Here is a 15,854-nt window from a genome sequence, read left to right on the forward strand (position 1 = left end):
AGGCTCAATCCCAGGATGCTGAGATCATGACCTGAGTCAAAGTCAGACACTTAATGACTGAGCCACCCAGGCACCTCTAAACAATATTTTCAAAAACACCTTTTTAAAAATTGTCAAATTAGCACTGGAATTATTTAAAAATAAAGGAGTGAAGAGAAACTTTATGGACTTAAATCTTCATCATTCTACCAAATAATCACAAAGACTTTTTTCAGTAGCTGGAAAATAAACATTAAAAGTATGCATCAAGGGCACCTGGGTGGCAGAGTCAGTTGAGCCTCTGACTCTTGGCTTCAGCTCAGGTTGTGAGCTCAGGGTCATAAGATCAAGCCCCAAGTCCTGCTCCATGCTCATCGCAGTCTGCTTGGGACTCTCTCTCCCTCTGCCCCTCCCTACTGTGCTCTCTCTCCCTCTCAAATAAACAAACCTTAAAAAAATGCATCAATGACATCCTCAATACATTCCAGTTTTCAAAATGCATTTAAAATAAAGCATCATTTCCATTTAAGTATCACAACCTTCGTTAATTTTATGCAATTTATTTTGAATTTGAACTTTAATCTGCTAATGATTTACATTAGAATAACCTGCTTATTTGATTTTTTAATGCTTATGATTTTATATTTGTAATATATCCACTGTTACTTTTAATTTTTATTTAAAAATTTTTAATGCTTTTTGAAATAAAAATACCAGTATTAATTTAAGCATTTTAAAATCAGGGGTGCCTGGGTGACTCAGTCGGTGAGTGTCTGCCTTCGGCTCGGGTTGTGATCCCGGGGTCCTGGGATTGAGCCCAGCATCAGGCTCCCAGGGAGCCTGCTTCTCCTTCTCCCTCTGCCGCTCCCTTTGCCGTGCCCTCTGCCACTTCCCCTGCTTGTGCTTTCTTGCTCTCTTTCTTAAAGAAAAGAATAAATAGAATAAAATAAAATAAAAATGGAATTGTCATTTTGCTCCATACTATAAACATTAGTTGAAACAAAACAGAAATGTCATATATATGATACCAGATGGCTGAACTCAGAAATGTTTATTACTGCTTAAATTTAATTTAGTTCTAATAAGATCTAGGAAGATTCTATGTCCTTCTATTAAGAATATATCTCTTGGGGCGCCTGGGTGGCTCAGTGGGTTAAAGCCTCTGCCTTCGGCTCGGGTCATGGTCCCGGGGTCCTGGGATCGAGCCCCGCATCGGGCTCTCTGCTCAGCGGGGAGCCTGCTTCCTCCTCTCTCTCTCTCTCTCTCTCTCTGCCTGCCTCTCTGCCTACTTGTGATCTCTGTCTGTCAAATATATAAATAAAATCTTTAAAAATATATATATATATCTCTTGTGGGGCCCCTGGGTGGTACAGCTGGTTAAGCATCTGACACTTGGTTTCAGCTCAGGTCCTGATGTCAGGGTTGGGCTCCAAGTTCAGTGAGGAGTCTGCTGAAGTTTCTCTCTCTTCCTCTCCCTCTGCCCCTCCCCCTGCTTGCTCATTCATTCTCTGTCTCTAAATAAATAAATCTTAAAATATATATATCATGTAAAAAAAGGAAAAAAATACATCTCTTGTAGAACACATGTATTTGGGTATTTTTTAAATCTATTTTTATAATCTCTGTCTTTTAATTGGAAAATTTAGTCCACTAACTTTTAAAGTAATTATTAATATTTTGGGGTCTGGGTATACCCTCATTATTTTCTTTTCTCCCTCCCTGACCCTCCTTTATTATTTCCTTTCTATTTGTCTCCTCTGTGTTTTATTTCTCCATTCAGTCTTTCCTTTTTTTTTAAGTACTTGTTGAATATTCCTTAGAATTCCATTTTAGTTTTCCTACTGGCTTTTTTAGCTAGACTTCTTTGCATTTGTGTTTTTACAATATGCCCTGGGGATTACACTGTATAACCCACGTAGTTAATATTCTACTACTTAACATAAAATGTTGAAACCTTCCAATAACAAAAATCCATATCCCCACTCAAAGCCTTTATACTGTTATATGCATTACATCATATTATGTATTGATGTTATGTAATGATGTATTATATCATGCAATTTATATTACATTACCCCACAAGACCATATTATAATTATTGCTTTAGTCACATTAGTATAAAGAAATTAAGAGGAAAAAAAGCAAAAAACAAATCATTTACATTTACCCAGACATAAACTTCCTTCATGATTTCTTAAAGTGCTTATCTGCCAGTGTGGAATTCTCTAAGTATGCTTTTATCGAAAATATCTTTAGTTTACCTCACTCTTGAAGAGTATTTTTGCCAGATACAGAAATCTTTATAACACCCCTACCTTCTGTGCATACTCCCCCCAACGACAGTATGTCTGCTTCCATTCACTCTCCAGTATCTTCAAGTAGCTGTTTTTTTCTATTATTTCTAGATTTTAAAGTTGTTTTCTTTGGAGAAGTCAGTTGGGTGGCCAGCACCATTGAATTTATCGCTTTGATTCCCCTTCCTAACCTGCTTTATTGAGGTATAATTTATGTACAGTAAAACTCACTTCAAAGTATACTGACTTTTAAATAAATTGGCCTAAACACAAATATACCCACATAGTATTTCCAATGTGGTTTTGAGAAAGTTGAACACTATTCAAAATTTAAAGATTACCCAAGAAAAGAAATACCAATCTTGATAGCCAGCTATGTGAGCTTTAAAAAGCATTATATATGCTCTTCGTACAGTACATTGCTCAAGGACTTCATCATACTCTTAGTAAAACCTAAACCCTATGTTATAAAAAAGGCACTGCAGAGACTTATAATACAAATTAGAAGGAGATTAACTCACCTTTTTTGGGCCTTTTTTCCTTGGTGTGATATTTTTAACAGCACTTCCCTTCTTAGGGACTGAAGTCTGCCCAGGTGGTTTAATGCGACCTGATTTCCTGATCTGCTGTGTTGGTAGTATTACAGCAGTTTTCTGTGGAGACTGCATTGAATGCTGGGTTGCTTTGGAAAGAGAAGACTGTGTTTTTGCTATATTCTTTGTAACGGGCACTGAGAAAAACAAAAAACACAACATAAAAATAAAACTAAAGTAAATGACACAGGTATTGCCTTCTTAGGACTCTAAAGAAATTTAACTCAACCTTTAAAAATATTCCAAAGGTTATTCATTAAAAACCACTTAAAAGTACCATTTAAAGTGAAGTTTCAGGGGGCGCCTGAGTGGGTCAGTCAGTTAAGTGTCTGACTCTTGATTTCAGCTCAGGTCGTGATCTGAGGGGTCATGAGATCAAGCCCCACAGGGAGTTCACTCTCAGCAAGAGTCTGCTTGAGATTCTCTCTCTCTGCCCCTCCTCCCACTCACACATGTGTGCCTTCTCTCTCTCCCATTAAAGAAATAAAATCTAAATACATACATACATACATACATACATAAAATGAAATTTTAGGTATTTAAGATTTCAGATTATCAGCAAGTAGTCAAATTCTCCAGAAAAAAAAAAAAATGAAGAGGCTTTTATAAGACAAACCAGTAACTTCAAACTTAGCATAGTGATAATTTCTAGCAATTTACATTGTCTGCTTCTCCTATTTTTAGTTCTTAGCCAGAAAAGAGTTTTCCCTTCAGAAAATACCAGGCCAAAATATCTAACCACAATGTATGCAGGAATCACTCTTCTCATCAATATAGAAAAACACAGCAAAACCACTATCAACTCGTAGTTCGTCTTTCAGAGGCCAGAGGAATTCCCTACACTTGATTTTTAATGGTTCAAGCTCATTATGTTCCTATATGTATGTCTAGTACTGAAGCTTCATATACCACAATGTAGACTCTACATTAACACTGTCATGGAAGGACCACTATCATATGCGAGTAAGCCCTATCCAGACAGTCTGAGCATGTCAAATTAACGTTATCTGCCAGGTTACTTTTCTCGATGTTCACAGTCAAATAAAAAGAGATGTTATTAGTATTAATCTCCTAATAATTTTATTATTATAAAAAACATGAATTTTATATAGTAAGAAGTACTAATGTCAAAAATTCTTTACAGGAAGAATGTGTAAGAACAACATTTATACATTTATGCAAAATTCAACTACTTTTATTTTGAGGGCTCCATTTTACAACTTGAAACTAATCCACAGCTTTGCTCTTCCCACACTCCAAGACTGTGTATGAATCTGACCTTCAATGGAGAATACCACATCTTTCCTGTAGCCTTTTTAATCAAGGTTTTTACTTGCCAAACCAAGAGGAGAAACAGTCTTCTCCCAGCTGCCAGGGCAAAGGGAAGAAAACTTAACTGCCACCACCGCTTTCTCCCCTTATTTACAGTAATTCCTGTACCTACCCCAGTCTTCTTACCTCTTTACCATCATCTACCTCATACTCCACCCTCACTTCTGCTTTCTTCAGTAATCTCAGTGACCTAATTCACACTATTTCTTCTTACACAGTCTCCTTGTCATCATCTTCAGAAATTTAAACATCATAATTCAATGCTTCATCATTCTGACATCACCAACAGTTCAACCCCTCCCTAAAATGGTTATACTTAGCTATTCTGGAACTCTTCTATCTCCAAGACAACCACTGCGATACCTTTCTTTACCTCCAATTTTCTTACCTGTCATCTTTGCTTCATACCAACTGACCAGGCTTTTTTGCTCGTTATGAGATCTAGCCACAAACCCTCTCTATTTTCATTCAATCTATTAACTTTCTTCTGGCTTTACTTTACTCCTTATCGACCTCCTATCCACTTCTAGCAATATCCCCCTAACTAGTATCCCTTACTTTATCACCCCTTGATCTTTGATCATGTCTAGCATGCTGGTTTCCACCTTTGAGGCACACTATCATTTGCTTTCCCTGGCCTTGAGCTGTAGAACATGGGTCAGCAATCTTTTTCTATAAGGAGCTAGATAGTAAATGTTTCAGGCTTTCAAGGCCACATACAGTCTCCACCACACATTCTTCTTTGTTTGTTTTCTTAAATCCTTTAGGAATATAAAAACCATTCTTAGCTCACAGGCTACATGGGCTGGATGTGGCTTAGCCCTTGGGTTGCAGTTTGCCAACACTTGCTTCGGAACATAGGAATATTATTGCTATAAAATCCACACTGACTTCAATTTGGGTGTCACTGCTGCAACTCACTAATTTCCAAGGATGCTCCACAACAGAATGCATTTCCCTGTTAAAGGTTCCATCTCCTTCTTACTCTATTCCATTCAGCAAATGACCCTACCTTCTACTTTATGGGAAGATTAAAGGGTATCTTTGGGAGTGATCATAACCATCTCACTTCTCCATTTTAAAATGCTTTTATTTTCATTCATTCTCACCTCTTCTTCTTGCACCAAATGAAAAGTCTTGCCTCTACTCTTCTAAGTCCAGTCAATCCCCTTTACTTATCACCTAATAATTGTCTTATTTGGTTCCCATGAGACATTATGGTTTCTATGTCCTCCTCGTTCTTCACAGTATTTAATCACTTGATCCCCAACTATTCTTACAACACTCATAAATCCTTTATTTTGAAGTTAGTTCTCCTAGTTTCTGGTATACTTTCAAGCCCTTGCATGAATCACCTTCTAGTCCTTACCAAAATACCAAGAAGCAGCACCTATACTTAATACTCCAATTTCCTTATTATTCTGAGTCTCCTTAGCCTCCTGTAATTAGCTTTCCTTCTTACAAACATATTTTAAGGAAATTCTTTCCCAGGTCAGTAATGACACTTCCCTAGTTACTAAATCCAAATAAATCCTCACTGTCTTGACTAATCTGTTTATCTCCACAGTTCTGGTCTCCACCTCTGAATACATGGCATGAAGAAAAGGAAACAGATTGGGCTTTGGACCTGAGTTCAAATTCTTGCACCAGGCTGGTTTAAGACAGAACCTAAGATAATAGAAGGTCCTCAAAAAATGCTGAATGAACAAAAACTATTTTCAACCTGCAAGCCAATGTTATTCCTTTAAAACCAGTATATTCTATATAAAATATGTAATTAAGTTGTAATGCATAAAACAGTAACTTGTTGGAACATGGCAACTATAATGAAATCATTATTTGATCTAAGAATTTTGGTGTTTTAAAATTTGAAATTTGGCATTTGAAATTAATAAATGTTAGGACACAAATACTTTAGCTACAGCTTCAAATATTCCCCTAAAATGTAATATTCTATATGAGCTCCTTAATTCATAGTATATACACATGTATGAGCAAAATAAGAAAAAGCATTATAAAAAATTTTGTGTATAAAAAGAAATTTTCACTTTGTTGATTTTTTAAGATTTTATTTATTTATTTGACAGAGATAGAGACAGTGAGAGAAGGAACACAAGCAAGCAGAGTGAGAGAGAGAGAGAAGCAGGCTTCCCGCTGAGCAGGGAGCCCAACGTGGGGCTCAATCCCAGGACCCTGTGAACAGGACCCGAGCTGAAGGCAGATGCCCAATGACTGACCTACCCAGGTGCCCCAAGAAATTTTCACTTTAGAAAGCAAGCTTTTCAAAGGCAAATACTCAGTTTCATTTACTGTCATGTCCTCAGCACCTAGAACAAAAGACTTTTTCAAATATTTTAACTAAAGAGGAAAGAGTAATCATCCAATATATTAGACATCAAAATTAAACTATACATTATACATGTATTTATCTCCAAAAAGCAATCATATAACATATACACTATGCTGAAACTCTATTATTAATTAAATTATTTCCAATACAAAATAAATTTGTTTAAATGATAAGGTTCAAATTATATCTAGCACTATAACCGTGTGTTCATAGTGGCCACAAAGTGAGTAGAAACCTTTTTTGACAAAAGTATGTGAAATATATAGAAGGATATACTAACCATCTTTAATAAAAATTTTTATGTGAATACCTAACACAAAACCTACCTGGTTCTTCAGCTTATCTTCAGATAGAACAGAGAATGTTCAGCTAAGAAAAATATCCAGGAGATGAGAAGTTAGTGAATTGTGGAAATGCAAAAGAAATTAATAAATCTTGGGAAATGATCAGAAGGCAGTCAAGAGGAGGCCTGGAAGCCTGGAACAGGGGAACTCCAGAAAGGAAACAGATGCCAGTATTTTCTGGCTACCCATTACATGCTAGGCATTTCTATTACTGCTATCCCACATCATCCACCCAAACATCCTATGAGGTAGGTATCATTTCCCCACTTTCTACATGTCAGGAGACTTGGGCTCTGTGGGGTTAGATAATGTAGCCAAGATTACCCATTTGGCTAAGAGAGTTTGGTCTCCTAAGTGCATACTTTTTCTTATATGCTGCCTTGCTTTCAGCAAAACAGGCTATTAAATGCACTCCCCTGAGTCACAGTGCACATGTTTACAAAAAGCAGGAGGAGGGACAAAAGACAACCTTGTGAATTCCTACGAGATCCTTCACTAGAGTCCATAGGTGCTCTCTGACAGAGGGAGTCTTCGGTTTTTAAAAAAACAGATGTAGAGGCATACAAAGAGAAAACATTAACAAGTACAGAAAAAAACATGCTGGTAAAACTTTTCATGTCTGGCGATTTAACCTTATTTAGTGTTTATTTCCAAATAACACTCATTAAATATACATTTCTGCTAACATATGAAGATGTTTTATTATTGAAAGACAGTGCTTGCCTTCTCTGAATTGTGAAAAGACACCTGCACATACAATTACCACAGAAAAGGAAATACACTTAGAAATGAACAGCAACTTCCTATTTTCAGCTACTGTTACATATGTGCTGGTTTAGCTTAAACAAAGCTGAGTTGAACCTAAACAAAAATGGATCGGAGATATAAATTAATATGTATCTTGCTTTTGATCTATAAAGACTTAAGAGGAATGGTTGCTTAGTGTTCTCCAGATTTTTCATCCACTATTTACTCAATACTTAGTGTGTACTTTTTACCAGCTGAGGCAATCTAGGAAATCTGGAAGAAATAAATATGGTCCCAGTCATATAACTCATGTCTCCCATGAATATATTTGTGGATCCATAAAATTCCCATTTCCTTAAGTAGATAGATGATATATGATTTCCTTCTCCTCAAATAGACTGAATGCTACATATGTAGCCATATGACAAGAGCAGAAATTACTATAAAAATATATTCCTTGAATTTGAGGCAAGAAATAAACAAAATCAAATTCTGAATAGCCAAAACAGAAAAGTAAGATATGGTCTGGAGAAACCAAAACTCTTTAAAAAAAAAAAAATCTGTCATTATAAACATTTGATTTTGGAACTTTTTTCATGTTTAGAAATATTTTGCAAGTCATCTTCCTTGTTCTTAAAACTGTATGTACAATTTACACTAAAATCTTTCGTGCTAACTACAAACCCAAAGAAAGAATATAAACCTCAACAGTGAAAAATACAGAGATACCAACAGAGATGGTTACACTTACATGATCATTATCCAACATTGAGGCCTGGTATTCACAAAAGCTTGGCTGAAGTGCCCAATACCTTTATCTGGAAACTTGGCCCCCTGACTCACTGAGCTCATAATGCCACAAACTGACTAGTCTTGGGTCACAGTAAGAGCAAAGGGGATGTAAGTCAGGTGTAAACCCCTGATCTTCCTTCATTCACTCCTACTGCCAGCCCATGCCATCACACTGGCTTCCTTGACAGGTGTTTTCAAATTCTGTCCCATTTGTGCTCGCTTCTCTCCCAACCTGTATCAGAGGAGCCACCATCCTATCCCAGAAGCCTAACCTTGCTTCAGAAATTAAATGTTCATAATAGCCAGAGTCTGCTTTTCCTCTGAAATTAGCCTTTTAGAATCCCCAAGGACTCTTCTTGTCACATAAGAGTTATTTTCCCTTTCCATAATAAACGAGCTGATAGTCTTCTGTTTTTTTAAACATTTAACATCAAATGGGTCTTTTGTTGTTTGTTTTTGAAAGATTTTGCTCATTTATTTCGGAGAGAGGGAGAGAACATGAGTAGGGACAGGGGAGAGGGGCAGAGGCAGAGGGAGAGGGACAGGGAGGGAGACCCAAGTAGACTCCATGCCAAATGCAGAGCCCGACACAGGGCTTGATCCCACAACCTGGAGATCATGACCTGAGCAGAAACCGAGTCCGATGCTTAATCGACTGAGCCACCCAGGCATCCCTGAGAGTCTTTTGAAAGCATGTTTATAAAACAAAGAGGCAACCCACGGAATGGAAGAAGATATTTGCAAATGACAGTACAGGCAAAAGGTTGATATCCAGGATCTATAAAGAACTTCTCAAACTCAACACACACAAAACTGATAATCATATGAAAAAAATGGGCATAGGATATGAACAGACACTTCTCCAATGAAGACATACAAATGGCTATCAGACACATGAAAAAACGTTCATCATCACTAGCCATTAGGGAGATTCAAATTAAAACCACATTGAGATACCACCTTATACCAGTTAGAATGGCCAAAATTAGCAAGACAGGAAACAATGTGTGTTGGAGAGGATGTAGAGAAAGGGGAACCCTCTTACACTGTTGGTGGGAATGCAAGTTGGTACAGCCTCTTTGGAGAACAGTGTGGAGATTCCTCAAGAAATTAAAAATAGAGCTTCCCTATGACCCTGCAATTGCATTACTGGGTATTTACTCCAAAGATACAGATGTAGTGAAAAGAAGGGCCATCTGTACCCTAATGTTTATAGCAGCAATGGCCACGGTCGCCAAACTGTGGAAAGAACCAAGATGCCCTTCAACGGACGAATGGATAAGGAAGATGTGGTCCACATACACTATGGAGTATTATGCCTCCATCAGAAAGGATGAATACCCAACTTTTGTAGCAACATGGACGGGACTGGAAGAGATGATGCTGAGTGAAATAAGTCAAGCAGAGAGAGTCAATTATCATATGGTTTCACTTATTTGTGGAGCATAACAAATCGCATGGAGGACAAGGGGAGTTAGAGAGGAGAAGGGAGTTGGGGGAGATTGGAAGGGGAGCTGAACCATGAGAGACTATGGACTCTGAAAAACATTCTGAGAGGTTTGAAGGGGCGGGGGTGGGAGGTTGGGGGAACCAGGTGGTGGGTATTGGGGAGGGCACGTATTGCATGGAGCACTGGGTGTGGTGCAAAAACAATGAATACTGTTACACTGAAAAGAAATTTTAAAAAATAAATAAATAAATGCATGTTTATTTCCTGATTCTTAGCGATAAAAAAAATCATTTTAGAAAACCTCAATTAAGCTAAGAAAAACTCTTAAAGGAAACCACAGGGGGGTAGTTACTAGTAGAAAGGCACCACAGCAGGCATGTGGAAGCCAGAAGCCAGCTGAGGACTATGAATTCTCAGAAGAAGCAGGGTAAATATCAGATGGACATGGGACTCTGGTACCAACCACTTGTTATACCTATTCCTTTCTCTGCTTCTCATTATCTATAGCAGGGACACTGCTTTTAGATTAATTAGGTTGAAATCCAGATTTACCACATAATAACCATGAGACCTTGGACAAATTATTTAAATTCAGCATGTGGTACATGGTAGATATATTCAATAAATGTTAACTGTTAAGTCACAGCAGCAGCATCGCCACCACCATCAGCCCTGTCGCTATTCTCACTCACCCTTCCCAGGCCATTACCGTGCTCCTGGCCCTCTTCTATCAATGGATAGGGTATCAGGGAAATCTTGTTGTCAACGTCTATCGAATGCAAGAAAAAAACTTTCTCCAAAAGAGGAATTCCTATTTACCTACTTCTCTCCAGCTAATACCTTTACTCCTTCCTTTCACAGCCAAGCTTCTTGAAAGACTAGCCTACATTCACTATTACTGCCATTTTCTTATTTTCAACCGTCTGCAATTACACTTCCAGACAACTGTTTTTAGGGAACCTCTAGGTGCTAAGGTCACCCACAACCCCCTAACAGCACTAAGCACTTTTGATAGTGTTTTCTTTTTTAAACTCTTTATTGGATCTCACACAGCCAGCCACGCTCTCCTGATCTTCCTTCTACCTGTCACTTTTCCTGTGGTGTTCCCCAGGATTAGCCACCTTCTCCCTACCCCCACTTCAGTTTCAAGTGCTTTAAGCTTACTATCTTGACTTCAGCTACTGCCTACATATAATAATGACTGCCAAACCACTTGCTCTCATATTTTCCTGCCCACCCCCCATCCATCATAAGCCTCTCTCAAGTTCCAGAGCTGTGTTTTCAAGACCCAACTAGATAATCTGAATAGGCATCTCTTGGGGAGCCTGGGTTGTTTGGGCATCTGACTCTTGGTTCTGGCTCAGGTCATGATCTCATGGGTTGGGGGACCGAGCCCTGTGTTGAACTCTGTTTGTACTCATGGGGAGTCTGCTTCAAGATTCTTTCCCTCTGCCCCTCTCCCAACTCATGGGCACATGTTCTCCTTCTCTCAAATACATAAATAAATCTTTAAATAGGCATCTCTCACTCAACATGTCCAAAACCAGAACATACCATGCTTATCCGATATGCTCTATCTTGAACGACATTACCGTTTACACCCAACTATCAAAAGTCAGGAATCTTGAAGACATTTTAGTACTCTTCCTCCATCCACATGTTTAACCAAGCCTACCTAAGTATTTCCTAACTGTATTCTTCTTTATGCTCATGAAATGACTTGGTTCAGATTCTCGTGACTTCTCCCGTAAGCTATGACATTAGCCTCTAAATTGGCATTCCTGGCTGCCCTTTCCAATCCATACTCAATAGCACATTATCATGATCTTTCTGAAATACAAACCATGTGAGGCACCTGGCAGGCTCAGTTTGAAAAGCACGTGACTCTTGATCTCAGGGTTGTGAGTCTGAGCCCCAATGTGGAGTGTAGAGATTACTTAAATAAATAAAAAACTTTAAAAAAATAAAATGAAGTCCAAACTGTGATATGTCACTTTTCGTCTTAAAAATCTTCAGGGATGCCTAGGTAGCTTAGTCAGTTAAGCATCCAACCCTTCGTTTTGGTTTAGGTCATGATCTCATGAGTTCTGAGACTGAGCCCCACATCAGTCTTCATGCTCAGTGGGGAGTCTGCTTGAAAATTCTCTCACTCTGCCCCTCCTCCCACTTGCACATGGTTTCTCTCTTCTCTCTCAAATAAATAAATCTTCAGTGATGCCACATTATCCATAGGCTAAAATCTAAACTCCTCGGTCTGGTGTCCAAGGCCCTCTATATATCTTCACAGCCTCATCTCCTCTATTCTCCAACTATCATTATATTCAGCCATAATCATCATTTCAGGTCCCTTACTGCCTTTGAAGAAGTTGATCCAAGAAAGGCCTTCCCTTCCCCTGTCAATGGCTTACCTATTACACATTCGAAACTCTGCTCAATTATCAGCCCTGCAAAATTCTAGCACTAAATTCCCAGGCACACCATAGGATCTAATACTCATAAACCACATTTACTGCATGCACCTCTGGCAGCACAGATATTACATCTTATCTTTACTTACATATCTGTCTGTCCCACCACACTGAATTCCTTTAGGGGAAGGAACTATGTAAGTTCAAACCATCATTATACCTCTAACATCTGGTCTGAGACCTGCCACATAATGGGCTTCCAATAAATGTTTGTTAAATGAATAAATGTTTAATATCCAAGTTTTGTCTCTGGTCATATATTCCCATAGAAACAATGCAGGTAGTTTACACATCAAATTGACCACTGTGGCTTGATCTCAACATTTTACAATTTTCTTGGAAAAATACACTTCATCTCAACAAAGTAGGTTACAGAGGGAACATACCTCAACTCAATGAAGGCCATACATGAAAAACCCACAGCTAACATACACAATGATGAAAAACTGAGAGCTTTTCCCCTAAGGTCAGAAAGAAGACAAGGATGTCCACTCTCACCACTTTTATTCCACATAGTACTGGTAGTCCTATCCACAGCTTATCAGACAACAAAAAATAAATAAAATGCATCCAAATTGATAATAAAGTATTAAAACTTTCACTACTTGCATGTGACATGATAGTATATATAAAAACCCTAACGATTCCACCAAAAAACTACTAGAACTGACAAATGAATGCAGTAAGGTCACAGAATATACAATCAGTGTACAGAAATCCATTGCATTTCTACACACTAATAATGAAGTAGTAAAAAGAGAAATTAAGAAAACGATCCCATTTACAATTGCACCAAAAATAATAAATTCCTAGGAATAAACTTAACCAAGGAGGTGAAAAACCTGTACTCTGGAAACTATAAAATACTGATGGAAGGAACAGAAGATGACACAAACAAATGGAAAGATAGTCCATGCTCAGGGACTCGGAGAACCAATATTGTTAAGATATCCATACTACCCAAAGCAATCCACAGGTTTAATACAACCCGAATGAAAATACTAACAGCATTTTTCATAAAACTAAACAAAATAATCCTAAAATTTGTATGGAACCACAAAAGACCCCTAACAGTCAAAACAATTTTTAAAAAGAAGACAGAACTAACTGGAGGTATGATTTCAAGATATACTACTAAGCTGTAGCAATCAAAATAGTATGGTACTGGCAAAAAAAATAAACACATAAATCAATGGAACAGAATAGGGTGCCCAGAAATAAACCCACAATTAATGTGGTCAATTAATCTTCAGCAAAGGAGGCAAGAATATGCAATGGGAGAAAGACAAATGGTGCTGGGAAAACTGGACAGCTATACGCAAAGTAATGAAACAAACAAAAAAGAATGAAACTAGACCACTTTCTTATACAATACACAAAAATTAACTCAAAATGGCTTGAAGATCTAAATCTGACATCTAAAACCATAAAAATCCCAGAGGAGAACACAGGCAGTAATTTTACCAATACTGGCCATAGCAAATTTTTCTAGATTTGTCTCCTGGGGCAAGGAAAACTAAAGCAAAAATAAACTATTGGGACTACATCAAAATAAAAAGCTCTACACAGCAGAGGAAAGAATCAGCAAAACAAAAGGCAACATACGGAATGGGAGAAGATATTTGCAAATGACATATCTGACTCCACCCCAGAACCCTGGGATTATGACCTGAGCAGAAAGCAGACGCTTAACCGACAGAGCCACCCAGGCACTCTAAATAAATAAAATCTTTAAAAAATAAAGAAAGGGGATTCAAATTCAGGACTGTCTGACCCAAAAGCCCATGCTCTTTGCTGAAACTGAATACTATTTTTAATTAGTGAGGGGAAATAATGAAAAGATGTCTTCCAATTAAAATATTTTCTTCCCTAAACTTAGCAAAACAAGATACAGAATTAAATAGTTGGTTTAACATTTCTTCAAGTTCAAATTTGAAGGAACTTATGTGTAAATCACAAATAAAAATTTCTGAAGTAGGGGCACCTGGGTGGCTCAGTGGGTTAAAGCCTCTGCCTTTGGCTCAGGTCATGATCTCAGGGTCCTGGGATGGAGCCCCCCCCCCCCCCCCCCCCCCCCCCCCCCCCCCCCCCCCCCCCCCCCCCCCCCCCCCCCCCCCCCGTGTTGGGCTCTCTGCTCAGCAGGGAGCCTGCTTCTCCTCTGTCTCTGCCTGCTGCTCTGCCTACTTGTGATCTCTTTCTCTGTGTCAAATAAATAAATAAAATCTTAAAAAAAATTTCTTAAGTAGTACTACAAAGTATCAACATGCCTTTAATAATCCAATGTTTAGGGGCTTTTCTTTTTTTCAATTCTCTTGGCTAAATAAACCCTTCAGAAAAAATTGCATCAAATAATGGAGGAACACCTTCTTTACTCTAAATTTTCTTGTGAGGGGCGCCTGGATAGCTCAGTGGGTTAAATTTTCTTGTGAATTTTCTCAAAATCAAACATCTAATAACCTGAACACGTTTCATGTCTATTAATTACTAGAATAACACAGTAAGAATACTTAAGTAGCTGGGACCAAAGCAATATAATTCTGTATACACAGAACAGAATACAACATATGCATCTGAAGACATCATCAGTTGGTCTCAATGACAACTGGCAATTAACATTTGATTTTTTAATTAAAATATTGTGAGGTTTATATACCAAAATATTAGCAGATGGCAAGAATACAAGCAATTTTTAGATTTTACTCTTACCACTTATCTTTGTTTTCTACAATACCAATTTTGTCATTAAAAATATAAAAATGCCCCGGGACGCCTGGGTGGCTCAGTTGGTTAAGCAGCTGCCTTCGGCTCAGGTCATGATCCCAGCGTCCTGGGATCAAGTCCCACATCGGGCTCCTTGCTCCGCAGGGAGCCTGCTTCTCCCTCTGACTCTGCCTTCCACTCTGTCTGCCTGTACTCGTTCTCTCTCTCTTACAAATAAATAAATAAAATCTTTAAAAATATATATATATATATATATATAAAAATGCCCCAACAAAGATAAACCTAGCCACTTTTTTGAATAACAGAACAAGTCATGTCCCTAAAGAAAGCAATTATTCAACATAAGCATTATAATATTTTATTTTGATAAAAAGCCATACAACTTGTACAAGCATACATGAATCCACTAAAAATAACAGTAGGGATACCCATGCAGCCTCCCTGCATACTGGCAGTGATCTTTAGAATCTGCACCTGTCTCCAGCAGTTTCAGAATTAAAGAGTAAATCCCCTCAGTAGCACAGGCTGACACAGCAGAATATAACTGTAAAAGCATCTCTATTGCCCAAGCAGTTGACCAGCAGAGACACGTGGTCTGTATTTCATTTCACAGTAGCAGGGGTGCTCTTGGTCTTGGTCAGACACCTCCCACAGGACCTTAAAGACCTCTAAGATACTTTTATCATTACTTGAAGACCTCTAAGATACTTTTCACTTTTCTCACGTTCTATTATGCCTAAAACAAGTGTAAGAGTTCTACCTACCTACCACTTCATTTTCAGAG

General features: G+C 38.1%; 1 protein-coding gene across 4 annotated transcripts in view; it reads right to left on the reverse strand.

The window, feature by feature from the left end:
• The window catches only part of SCML2 (Scm polycomb group protein like 2), a 98,569-nt gene that overhangs the window by 17,244 nt on the left and 65,471 nt on the right, over positions 1-15,854 (reverse strand). For all 4 annotated transcript variants that reach the window (XR_006609474.1, XM_004758927.3, XM_004758926.2 and 1 more), the window contains exon 7: positions 2,795-3,003. Coding sequence is in view for 3 of the 4 variants with exons in the window: in XM_004758927.3 (XP_004758984.1) it covers positions 2,795-3,003 (209 nt within the window). In the remaining variant the exon portion in view is untranslated. The remainder of the gene's footprint in view (positions 1-2,794; positions 3,004-15,854) is intronic.

This window comes from Mustela putorius, unplaced genomic scaffold (assembly GCF_011764305.1).
Source record: "Mustela putorius furo isolate JIRA1106 unplaced genomic scaffold, ASM1176430v1.1 tig00003836_pilon_pilon_pilon, whole genome shotgun sequence".
NCBI classification, from domain to species: Eukaryota; Metazoa; Chordata; class Mammalia; order Carnivora; family Mustelidae; genus Mustela; species Mustela putorius.